Source organism: Mytilus trossulus, chromosome 6 (assembly GCF_036588685.1).
Source record: "Mytilus trossulus isolate FHL-02 chromosome 6, PNRI_Mtr1.1.1.hap1, whole genome shotgun sequence".
Taxonomy (NCBI): Eukaryota; Metazoa; Mollusca; class Bivalvia; order Mytilida; family Mytilidae; genus Mytilus; species Mytilus trossulus.
Window position 1 is genome coordinate 56,264,402 of NC_086378.1, and position 13,887 is coordinate 56,278,288.

General features: G+C 31.0%; 1 protein-coding gene across 1 annotated transcript; it reads left to right on the forward strand.

The window, feature by feature from the left end:
- Positions 1-8,138: 8,138 nt before the first annotated feature.
- LOC134721564 (uncharacterized) lies at positions 8,139-12,128 on the forward strand. The gene is made up of 6 exons (XM_063584662.1): positions 8,139-8,280; positions 8,740-8,822; positions 9,185-9,322; positions 9,675-9,815; positions 11,188-11,305; positions 11,832-12,128. The coding sequence occupies exons 2-6, from the start codon at positions 8,771-8,773 to the stop codon at positions 12,052-12,054; spliced, it is 672 nt and encodes a 223-aa protein (XP_063440732.1). The 5' UTR covers positions 8,139-8,280; positions 8,740-8,770; the 3' UTR covers positions 12,055-12,128.
- Positions 12,129-13,887: the final 1,759 nt, after the last annotated feature.

Below are 13,887 nucleotides of genomic sequence, written 5' to 3' on the forward strand. Positions count from 1 at the left end.
TTTGTAAAAACTGATAGCCTCATTGACTTTAATGGTATTAAGAAGATCTATGCCACATTCACTGTGCTTAAACGGCTGTGGGTAACTTAAGTTACCCACAGCCAAAGATGGCGCCGCCTGACTTCGGTTACTTTACTCCTATATAATTACAATACCATAAATACAAAAGAAATATTCAGTAATTAAAAAGTTATATCAATCTTTTAGGGAAACTCTGTAATGTAAAAAGTGGTTAAATACTATAAAACAAACGATTACAGCACGATTTTCCAAGACACTTATGATGTCCGTAACTTGAAAACAACTTGTCCGTAACTTTTTTCCTTCTACCGATAGGGATGTCTGTAACTTTAGCATGATGTCTGTAACTTTCAAAGAACCTTTATTCGTGGATGTAATTATTAAAGGAAATGATAAATAACAAAAATACCGAACTCCTAGGAATATTCAAAAAGGGAAGTCTTTGCTCTTACTCCTAAATACCACGTGCTTAGTGGAGAAGCAGCAAATGTTAATTATAAAGTCTTTGGTTTGACACGGTCAGGGTTCGAACCAAGGACCTCCTGCATTCGAGACGAATGCGCTACCACGAGACAAAGGAGGTGGTATTTTAAATGAAATATATAGTCTAAAATATATACATTATATTTTATTTTATTTTTTATTTTGTAAAATTCTAAAAATACTAGTAAGTAAGTAAGTAAGTAAGTAAGTAAATAGTTTATTATAGTGTCACGATCCAATATACATCATCATATACAATATAAAAAAAATCTTTAAAACAATATTAGATCCCTGCCTTTAAGACATATGAGACACTTTCATCCTTTTCAAACTAAAAAATATATACTATAATATAAAAGAAATATTTAAATAATAAAACTTTTCATGATACTAAAAATTATTAAAAAAACTCATTTAAGTTCATTAACTTTATACAATCAATAGTGATTAAAAATTTACAAATTAATCTTCCTACGTTTAAACATAAGATGTAATGTCTTGGCTAATAAAACCTGAGCATGATCACAGTTCATAATAAAATCAAATTTCTCATCAGAGTTAAAACATTAAAAGTGTTATTCAAAACATTAATATAATTAAAAAGTTCTTCTCTTATATCTGAATAAAAATTACAGTCTATTAAAAAATGTTGTTCTGTCTCTATAAAATTGTCATTGCAGAAAAGACAAAGTCTATCACATAATGTATAAATAATGTATCAATACTAGTATAACGTGAAAAAGATGAAAAATAAGTGTAACAGGACCAGTCCTCTCGGCAATTCTAGAAGTGTATTATGCATTTCTTGTTTCTGCCCCTCCCCTTTTCCATCCCAAAACACACACACATATTTCAGTCCTTTGCTTCGCCACTGCTCATACTTCCTTTAATTTTTATTCTTATAACAAAAATATGAAATATAAGGAATGAAGGTTTTAACGAAACGGGAGATAATGCGCCACTTTTAGCAATTTTAAATCGGAAAATCGATACAAGTATCTTAAGTTAATGAAATTCAATCAGTATCCGTATATATTTCTTTACATAAATTAGGTTTAAAAATACTGTTGAATGATCATATTTGTCAGATCAGTTCATGTTGTACCCTGTCCAAATATACTTTGTGATAATGATGCTTAACTATGACTGTCGTAAAATGTCTGTCTATGAATATCGGTGGTTTTTTTTCAAAATCGGTATTATAATGAACATATATTACTAAAGGAAGAGACCGATTTCATTAAACAGCAACTCCTCTACAAAGACAAAGAAAGTTAGAAATACTAGTGATATGACGTAAAAAATGAAGTGTTTTGTACTCCTTAAATTTGTCTTTTAAATAATCTTTTTTTGCCCCAAATTTTGAGAAAAAAATCAAATTCGGAGACCGTTATCAATCCGTGTCTTGTACGCTTGCATTCATGCTCAATGGACGTAAGGCCCGTGAAATTTAAGACACAATTCGTACTAAATATAATTAATCTAAATCAATCAGCATATCAATGCAAAATTAGATGAATCGTCCATTATCCTCTATTTTTGTCGAGGTTGGGGTGCGAATGCACGGACGCAAAAGTTTTTTTTTTTTTTCGTTTTTATTGGACAAAACTTTATTCTGTTTCAGTTGAAAACAATTGCGACTCAGTCACATACAGGAAAAAAGTGATTTTTATTGAAAACTGAGACTTAAATTGTTTACTTAATTTTCAATGAAAACAGAATTCTCTTTTCAATTTAATAATAACTTCTAAATATTTTTTTTGAGACATTTGAAAATGAACCAATTCATTACTACAAAGAAATTGAATGGACGGTGCGCCTATATCTTCATTAGTTCATGAAAATACTGTTATGGAAGTCAAATGTTAAATTTTCACGAATATCTAACGGCGGTCAAGTATTGAGAGACGATCGTGAAAGTTCTGGTAACGGATCGTGAAAGACATTTAATCGAGAAGACATATGAAAGATCAGTAAATATTCTAATTTAATTAATTACACAGACACATTTACGACAAAATAAAACTGTCTGTCAAAATGGTTCAACATTATGATCAGTATGTCAGAATATCCAGTTTCAAAAGAACACAGTTATTACAAAACGACAAAAGACAGATGGCTTCTCGACATTTCAATGACATAAAAAATGTAAACAAACACGATTTTTCACAAATTCGACTAAATAAACTACGTTTATCAAAATAAGGGCATTGTATTTGAATTAATTAAACGGTTTTCATAGTTATTTTGTATAAATATAATCTGAAACTAGGTAAATAAAGAATTATTCACACAAAATAGATTTTTTGGATCGTAAAAGATCACGTACCGCATTTTTGAAGATCGTGAAAAAGATCGTGAAAGATCTGATGCTGCGAAGACGTTCATGTTGCTGACAGTGCGTGTTTCAGAATGAAGCGCGAAATATAAATCAAACGTCTAATATTTTTTTATGGCTAGCATTATTCCATACAATAGTTTATTTTCTTATCTAAAGACCACAGAATTGGCTCAATTTAATATTTTGAAATGATATAGTTATCAAAATAAATCTTACCTGTAATGTTGATTTGGTGCCACGCAACTTCCGATGTCACTGTAGGACGTAGTGCAGTCGCCAAAAAAGTAAATTTTATATTATCCACCAATGTATGTTAGTGTATACTGCAAGTTGTTACACCCGGCACTTGAAACTTTAGTTTAGATCTCAAAGAGGAGCTAAAATGAACTGCTGCACATAAAAACAATCCATATCATCGTTTTCTCGGGATATAAGCGGGTTAACAGGAAATTTTTATTTGTACAAGTACAAATAGTTATCATAGTCATCATAGGTACCAGGATTATAATTCAGTACGCCAGACGTACGTTTCATCTACACAAGACTCATCAGTGACGCTCATATCAAAATATTTATTAAGACAATCAAGTAAAAAGTTGAAGAGCATGGAGGATCCAAAATTCCTAAAACTTGTACTAAATACGACTATGGTAATCCTTAGTTTTTCGAAAAATTCAGAGTTTTGTAATCAAGAAATTTGAATCAAATGACCACATTATTGATATTCATGTCATCACCGAAGTGTTGAATACGGGGCTGGTGTTATCCTCGGGGACGAAACGTCCACCAGCCATGGCATCGACCCAGTGGCGTAAATAGTTATTAAAGGTACTAGAATTATAATTAAGTACGCAAGACGCGAAAATACATTAAAATTATTATTTGGGCATTCGTGAACATGTTGTTTGTAAAATGGTTGGATCATTGTAGGATGAAGTTTTTTATCGTCATGTGAAGTACTCACTTATCATGAGTTATAGGATACCCATATTTTGTATATTGGATCCTGTAAACTAAATGTCCGTCAAACAGGATTCACCTGACTCTGAATTTGCCTCATTTCATGGATGAAGATTCATTTTAGTGGTCAAGTCCATATCGAGGATTCGTTAAGTTTTAGGATAACTGTCTGTTGTTATGATTGTAAGGTGTATATTTTCGACTTGTGCAAGGTTTCAACTAACATTGAACTCATTATCATGCATCATTCGGCAATGTTTGTTTTATGTTGTTTGGCCTTTTGAATAAATACATGTATGCAATAGTGACAAGGTGTTTCGTGTATGGTGTACATGTCTGTCTGCATGTTTCTTATATGACCATGATGACTTCAATTGTGTTTGATTTATTAAATAATAAAAATATGTCTATGTCTGGCTGTCGGTCAGGGTTCATATACTTTTGACCTTATGTTTCGAATTAATTGGCCAAGCATAACTTTTACATTTGTCAGTTTCTAAGGCACTGTAAGGATCGGAACACATTTATTTGGTGTACGGGATATTTGTAGAGATCTGTATGGCATGGTTCATCTGACCATGGCCTTTTTTATGAAACATTGATAATCTTAAGTGCATTTGACACTTCTAGTAAAACCCTTGATATTATAGACGTTCAACACATATATTATCATAAGTAAAGCAAACAAGACATTACAGCATTTGCGCTTTGGTATTCTATAATATGTACTATATAGTTAAAGCAATCCTTATCATCTGCGTTGCTTATAAAGAACTTATAAAGTTCTGTTGCACACAATGTTGGTTATCGTTCAATCCAAAACTACACATGAAATGTGCTGTTTTTGCTATGATGTTTTCGTTGCATACTATCCATATTATTGGCTAACTAGTGTCGGTGTGTCTAAAGTGCACTAGACTGGTTCACACAGAGCTGAATCTTTCACACTAGTCTTATTTAGACACGTTATTAGTTTGTTTTTTTTACTTTTGAGGTAAAGTGTTGAATAGAAAAAAAAGATAATAGCTTTAATGTTCATCCTTATCAAAATAGCTACAGGCTTCAATCACTTGCAGATTTATCAAATGGTAATAGAAAAACTGGTTTCTGATTACTAGTATTAAGTCTGGTCACGCATTTTCTTTCACAATCGAAAAAATACGTTGCCTGATCTTTCACGATCAAGTTTGATGGAAATTCAACAAGTTCAAGGTTTTCATAAACAAATTAACGCTTTTAATGGAAGAACATACTTTAATTTTACTGTACTATCAGATACACCAAAGATTAAATTTCAAATATATCATGATATTCTGAAATATGACCATTATAGGTACACAAAGCGTGTTATTTTTAATTAATTTCATAGACGCGCATTGCGCCTTTTGTGTTTTTTCAAAAAGTACTTCATATTTTCTTTATCTTCTTTCACAGTTATGTTGAGGAAGTTAAACCATTTTGACAGACATATTTTTTTGTTCGGATTTGTTCCACGTTTTGAAAATTATGCGATTTTTTCAAAGATTCTGAACAAGAATGAACATTAAATGTCTTTCACGATCCGTTACTAGAACTTTCACGATCGTCTCTCAATACTTGACCGCCGTTAGATATTCTTTCACGCCCATTTCTCTCGATAAACCGAATGACACCCGTGTATATAGTAGACACAAATTTTAATGATTTCTATTCATATCATATATATCATAGATATCTTTTCCTAGTGGCAAACTGTTTTTTCTGGCATTCATGACAGGTCTTTAACTTTGTAGGACAGTAGATTTATTGTTTATTGAATTTATACGTCCTCAATAGTGCATGAAATATTTGCCACTGAACGTTGAGAAGAGAACAATTTATCAATTAACAGATTTTAAAGCGCATAATTCGTGTATGTCAATTACAGTGTGTACTTTATCATAGTAAATGAAAATGAATTATTATTGATTCAGGTTCACTTGTAGACGATACAAATTAGTTTTAGAAACTTCTTTCCTCGTTTTTACTATGGTTTTTTTATTTGTATTCTCTAAAATTTTGAACAATAAGTGGTTAACAAAATAATAATAAACATGATTAAAAAATAAGCAAAATGAATATGGATAATAATTTGTGTTTAAAAAATATTTCCTCGCCTACCGAAACAAGGATTGAAATCATTATATTTTAATCTGACACGTTTGGTACTTTACAACAAGAAGTAGTTCATAGAATTATAGAACAGCTGTTCGGATATTTATTTGTTTTTATAAATTTTTACATGCTTTGTTTTTATTTTTATTTTCATTGGGTGCCGTTGTTTTGCCGTTTATATAATGATTTGAGAAATTTTTTCACAGTATTTGCCAATTACCTAATTAAAAAACGAGAATCATTTTTTGTAATTCTTAAAAATATATTTATCAAGTGTTATATAGCTATAAGAAGATGTGGTATGCCAATGAGACAACTTTGTCTCTAAATACAATTTGTAATAATATCAATTATAGGTCAAGGTTCGGTGTTCAAAACAGAGTCCTGTATCAGCGCAACAGCAACCTATAAAGGTCCGTAAAATTACTAATGTAAAACAATTCAAACAGGAAAACCATATTGTAGCTTTTAAACAAACAGGACAATGTACAATATCTTTAATCCGGTGTCGGACACAGGCAGGACGTTTTGTCATTGATTTTTCCTCTATGTCATCTAAACGGAAATCTGTTAACTTAAGATGAGTTGATGAGAGCTTGTTCAATATTTCTCATTATATGATTTCATATAATTCAGATAAATTTTTACTCATAAAGACATGATGATAAGTTTTTATGGGCTTTAGAGTCGCATTCAGTAACTACAAATAAATATATCAATTCATAATTTGTGTCTTCTGTGTTTTTCTGTGTTTTTGTGCTTTGTATCAATTTGGTACCATCACTGTATGAACCTCTAACTCAGTGGTTGTTGTTTATTATATTTGTTTCGTTTTTCGGGTTTGAACAGGTCGTTAGTCTTTCCTTCACAATTGTTATTGCGAGACCTTTTATAACTTACTTTATCAGTATGAATTTTGCTTAGTGTTGATTATATTTTCTATGACTTCTGTGGCATGTTTGCCTCTAGAGGAAAATTGTTCGATTAGTAATTATATCACCTCGTATTGTTTAATAAGTATTTGTATAATTTTCAAAAGCAATTGCACAGTTTATCAAAGTTATTGAAAGAGAGATTATAGGTTCATGAGCTTGATTTTTTTACAAGCATATGTTTTTAGATAATCGGTTACTGTGGAATTTTTCTTTTTTTTTAACACGGTATAATAAACATTAATGTTTAACTGTGTAGAAAACAAGCTAAAATGCCATTGCATCATATATATATATAACGACCTTATAAATAGCCTACGATAAATCGTACTATGGATCATATAAATATGATACAGTACACTACAAAATATAATATATAACCAGTCCAATAGGGTACAACATCACCAAAAAATAACAATAAAATGAACAAATGTTACTATAGTTATTTCGGATAAAAAATATCCTCATATATATAAGTATCGTCAAGTATAACTATCCTTTACGATAGATAATTTAGTTGATCTGGCACGATAACACAGTTATTTTGTAGTGCATTTCTTTAAGACAATAAATTCAAATTGAAGAAAAAAATGACCCTGCTCTGTCATGTCTATCTCATAAAGATTTTTACAGTGTACTTCTATTAGGAATAAATATAGAAAAATTAAAGAAACTTCTACCAGCTTTACCTCAAATATATTCAACATGTGTTTATGGGGTCTAAAATTCAGTTTGACAGCCTCAGATTTTTTTTTACATTTTTTAACTGGACAAAATCACTACTTATCATAAAGATTCAGCACCCAATTTTTTTTCACATGTTATTTCATCATTACACTACTTAATATTTCATGCATTAAGTATCAAGAAATAAATTGAGAAAGTGTTTAAAAAAATCACGTTGAAAATGTTCACACTAGGGACAACGAAAACCAAAGGACAATAACTGTGTCTTATGACCATCTGCAAACGTGATGTGCTTTGCTGCACCATTTCAATTGATAATGTGGCATTTTTTGTATTGGTCCCATACTGCAGACTTATATTCGAGATGTGGTCCAACTAAAGTATTGTATTGTATTGCATGTATATGTTGTGGACCCAATTCATATTATCCATTAGTTCCATCCAAGTTATGGATAATGATGAACAGTTTTCTAGTAATTGTTCACCATGTTTTAATTGTGAACAATAGTGCTGCACTTTTGGTTTTGGGGAGTGAGTATGTGTATGTTATGGAAATCATTTATTTTATATTAGTCATTATCACTTGTTTTTAAATGTATTTGGTATATTATTCATCCTTTATTAGTATTGACAACGTTGTGCGCGCAAGTGTAAAGGAAAATGATTGGACGATAGAGATGTATAAATCAATTCATCAACTATTAAGCAGAGAAGTGATTTAGGGTGAGTCAAACTTAATTGTTATTTGTGTTTTTTCTCACTTTAGCATGTTTAGTCATTGAAATCTGTTTGCATATATTGGTATATATAGTTAGAGCTTAAAAGACCTAAACTTTTGTTTATCTGTCAATTTGACACACTTCTGTAGTTTTCATGTTCATGAGCTTTTAGTCAGATCTGACATTAAAAGCATGATATTTTTCATCAGACTAAGTTGACAAGATTGCTTATAATCTACCACTTTCACTATTAACATCATGGTGTCATGCAAATACTGTTGCTGAAGCAGCTTTCGTAACAATAAAAATCGGTTTAATTTCAAGTTTTTTTACGAAATTCCAAGATATGCACAAATAGGCAGTAAGGTGCATGTCTATCCAGTATGCAATTATGTAAGCATAAATTATATAATTTAAGTGTTTTATTTCGTATTTCTAAAACTCGTATCTTTATATTTTAAAGCATTTCATCTTACCAGAAGTGACAGTATACAATGATGCAGACTACCTTGGCATTATTCCTTGTGGTTGCTTGTGTCCATGCAGGTAAATAAGCTTTAATCTTAGGTTTTCAAAATCAATATGCATTATGATAAAGCTATGGATTGTGGGTTGTTATGTTTCAAACATTTTAGATGAAAGATATAGGAAGCGGGATTTGTTTGGCCATTTGCATTCTGTTTCATGTATACGTTTGTATCTAGTTATCATTTAGTATGTCTTTTTCAACATATAGAATGCATATACAAAGAAATAAATGTTTGTTTTATACAGAATGATTAATTGGTTTCCAATACCTCATAAATATTAAATCACATTTTTTATATGATATGCTGGTCAGTATGAATGAATGAAAATATATAGTTTTTTACAAAATAATATACCGAATAATGTATTGTTTCTTGTAGTACAGTGGCCACAGGGGAAATATAGTTTAGTAAAGCCTAAATCAGGCTGTCCATCAGGATGGGTCCAAGGATGGCGACATCAGGACAACGAAGATAATGATAACAAAAACGCATTGTCCAGTGGTCATCATTTTTCTGGTAATTATTTATTGATTTACTAGAAATAATATTCATGAAATTAAAAAATGAAGCATTACTTGATAATTAAACATGGTTTGCTTAACTTCAAAATATTTATTCCTTGTATGTTCTCTTACTTCAAACTTATTATATATGCCAGAATTTAAATTGTGTACGATGGAGTCATAAGTGACTTAATTTGACTTTCACTTTTATTACCTACATGTTAAGTGTAATTTTAAAATTATGGTAAATCAGATTACACATTGCAAGTGCTTTAAAACAACGTCGTAGGAATAAAGGAATATGATAGAAAATTTTAGCTAAATGTTTAGTTAATTATTTCTCTCTTTTCTAATGATCATTTTAGGAATATTTGGTAGGAACACAAGAACTGATTACTGTTCAAAGATTCGAGAGGAGAAGGTTACAGATTGGACCACATGGAAAATAGTTGATTGGCCAAAAGGAACTTATTGCATCTTAAGGAAAGGAGGGAAGTGTCCCAAAGGTTTGTCTGCCTGTATGGGACGGGGGATACGGAGAGAATTCTTTCTTTTGAAATTTACTAAACATGTTTCAACTCAGAAATGTTGCCATTTCGAATGAAACAAGATCCACAGTATCACGGCATCATTATATTAAATGACAAGCATTATTTTAATTTCCATCTAAAAAAGATATAAGACCGTGTCATTCAAATCCAAAAAATCTATTCGGCGCAATTATATCTTAGAGGTAATTTTTAAAAGTACAAATACATATCCATTTATTTTAGGTAAAGATGTCAAAAGAAAATATTTAAAAAAAAAAGGAAAATTAAAACAAATTGCCATCATAAATAACCAGTCTCATCAAATTCCGTTATATTTACAATGATGCGTGAACTAGACATAATAAATATAATAGTCAAAATATGGGTACAGCAGTCATCATCGTGTTACGATTTTTAAAGAATCTATCAAATTAAAGACACATTCATTGCTTCGCCTGTCTGACGTCAGAAAATCAATACGTCATATATTTTTGTCTTTCAATGTTTAAAATTTAAAATTTCACATGGGCAATGTTAGCATACAGGGTTAAAAAATCAAAAGTATGTAAGAATTAATTTCAGAAATAGACCCGAGATTTAAATAGTCCAAAAGTTTTATAGAATTTATAAGAATCCACATATGGTACTTTCCACTACGCAAAACATGTCTAGTAGCAATATGAGTTTACCTCAGCAAACAGTCATATACGGGAATAGTCACGTTCGGTACTGATAAGATCAGACGACTTAAATGGTAAATCACAATCTAAAACGTGATAAACATGTTTCCTTATAAGTTCCTGTGGACTTTAAAGTAGCTTTCAGTAAATGAGAGTGCTCTAAAATTTTAACTTTGCGCAAAGAAATATGTACCTACTGCAGTCTATGTGTGCTTGTCCAGAAGCCAGAAATGCAGTGGTATGTTGTTGTGTTTTGTATTTGATAACAATTATTGGTTTATTGGTCTATTGGTTTGTTCATAAACTCATCATAGATACCAAGATTGAAATTTAGTATTTGCGCTAGACGTGCGTTTCGCTTACAAAAGACGCATCAGTGGCGCTTAAAAAAACAAAAACAAATAATTTTCGAACAAAAACTTTAAAAAGGCTTAATAAAATGCCAAGTTGAAGGGCACTGAGGACAAAAAAACAGTTATTTCTCTAGTATGAATTGGTTTACAATCTTCATTTCTTACTCTTGTATAAATTACTATATACAGTATTGGATTTGCTAACTGTTGAAGGTTGGTCGTACGGTGACATCATTCAATGTTCACAAAAAGTGCTGATAATTTAGGATTTGCTGTTTATGCAATAAAAATTTTAAGATTTTTGATAATATTTAGGATTTGCAAATGGACATGTTCATTGGGATGACGAAGATTCTGATAATGAAAATGCTGTTGGTGGAACTTTGCCTGATGGAGATTATGACAGAAATACAGGGATACAATACTGTTGCAGGTAACATGACTAGAATGTGATGATCAAATAATTGGAGTCACCGAAGTTTAAAGTTAACTTTCATTAGCTTCATGAAGCTAACAGATGACTTATAATTAGTCAAGAAAACAAAACATAACTGATTATAACATATAAGCCATTGAAGCAAAAAGTAAACTTAAAATGTGTCTATGAAGCTAGAAGATAACTTATAATTAGTCAATAAAGCTCAAATAGATAAAGCTCAGGAAGATGTGGTATGAGAGCCAATGAGAAATCTCTCCATCCAAATAGCAATTTATAAAAGTAAGCCATTATAGATCTTCAACACGGAGCCCTGTCTCACACCGAACAACAAGCTTTAAAGAGTTTACTTACAGTATGTCAACAAAGTTAAGAGATAACTTAAGCTAAAAACTTACTTAATTTTTTTCAATGAAGCTCAAAATTTACTTATAATTAATTAAATACAAAATATATGTATGTATTCAAATAAATATAAACATTTTATTGCCTATATTGATTTTTCTTTTCTATTCATTCTCAGAACTGATGGATCGACTAATACTCCGATAGAGCTTCCCACATCTAAGCCATTCTATCTTGTGAGAAAATTAAGCGCTTGTCAGCAGGTGAAAGGAATGAGTGTCCGCGACGAATTTATCAAGACTGATGACGAAGATAAAGATAACAAAAACAGCTGGTCTGGAAATTACCCATCTATTGCAACTGGCAGGAATATAATTGTGTATTACTGCTATTATTCATAAACTCATGCAGCATATATTTATTTCTGACAGAATTTATTTCTCCTAACTTCTGCGTTCTTTATTTTTCATTTGTTGTCGTGTTTTAAAAAAAAATTAAAAATGCGAGTTCCATAGTTAAACTAACCTACACTGCTTTGCTTATTTGAAAAGTTCATGTTTATTAAAGTCATGAAGCAAATGTTTTGTCTTAACTTCTTCTCTAGTCAATTTTGTTTTGTTGTCACGTAATTCAAATCAAGATTACAGTCGTACAACTACACTTTATGATGTGTGTATTATCCCATTTATTGTTTTCCCATATTCATTTTTATTTTATACCTCAACTTTTATATCTTTTATATTTAAATCGGAGCTATCTGAGGTTTTGCTTTTTCCCCTTCTTTTTGGTAAAAACAAATAAAATAAACGCTTAAAGGGACAACACAGCATAATATAACTAAATATGTACACACATAAAAAATAACAGTTATGTTAAGTCATTTATAAGATCCAACTTTTGATTAATTTATTTAAACGGTAATTTTGTGAGTACTTTTACAGTGCACATATTCTGCTTTTAGTCTTTGATATCAGCAAATGATGATTATCAAAAACATAAAACTGTGTCGTAACCATTTGGTTCTTATATAGCAAGCATGTCGAATAAATGCGCGTATATACCAGGCTTCTATTTGCTATCAACCATCTTTTATTGAAAAAATTCATGTGTATTATCTAGTACCTAAAAATGAGTTCGGAAGTTACAGCTAAATGACTTGAATGTGGATGTAATATATTGTCTAGCTAGCTTGCTTGCTAAGTGAACAAGCACAAGAACCTGATTAGGTCTGATATATTATCCTCCTTTAAGGGTAGACAAAAAAATGGAACAGTAGTATACTTATATTTAATGCGTTTCCCTCGGTTTTAGTTTGTTACCCCGATTTTGTTTTTTGTCCATGGATTTATGAGTTTTGAACAGCGGTATACTACTGTTGCCTGTATATACCACTGTCCCAAAGTTATAAATCGATTTAGAGAAATCAAATCCGTGTTTACGAACTAAAACCGGGGAGAACACATCAACTATAAGAGGAAAACAACGAAACAGCAGAAACATTGAGGTGCAACAAAACTATACGACAATGCAAACCTCACAGGAACGAACTATAAGATAAAAATTGCCATTTTTTTCTTATTTTGTAATTGAACCTAGTTAAGTCGCTAGTCAAATCAGACTATTCCAATATATAACCTATTTATGTATGCAGGACTACACTACTCCGAAAAAAATGTAGTAAATCTAACCTAATAATGATTGCACGATTAAGTTAGCAATCAAGCTAGACAAAAAAATTACCTTTACATACAGACTCAAGTCATTTTGCTATGATGGTGTAATTTGAACTGGAAAGATTCCTTGTGTACATTCAAAGGTGATATTAGAAAAATCGGTTAAAGATATTGGATCAGCAAATTTCCGTTAGCAAATGATCTGTACCAGGGATATCCAAACCCATGCTAACAGACATCGTTACAGCACCGCCAGCTTTGTGACCAGCTCCATATACAACTCAATCCAGTAGGAAATATAAAAATATAGTTTCAGTTGGTTGAGTAATGTCTTTTCTTGTCAGCTTCATCTGGGCTTTTAACATAGTTAATAATGTATAGTGGCAAGTAGATTGTTCATCTTTCATGTTCTTTATTCTAATAGTTTATAAAATCAGGGTCTACGCTGGAAAAAGTTATCTAAACGGACTACTGGTATTTATCGGATTTGTAATACCATAATCAACACGAAGGGTGTTGCATATTGAGCAAGATCGTTTATCCAGAGCACCTGATATCACC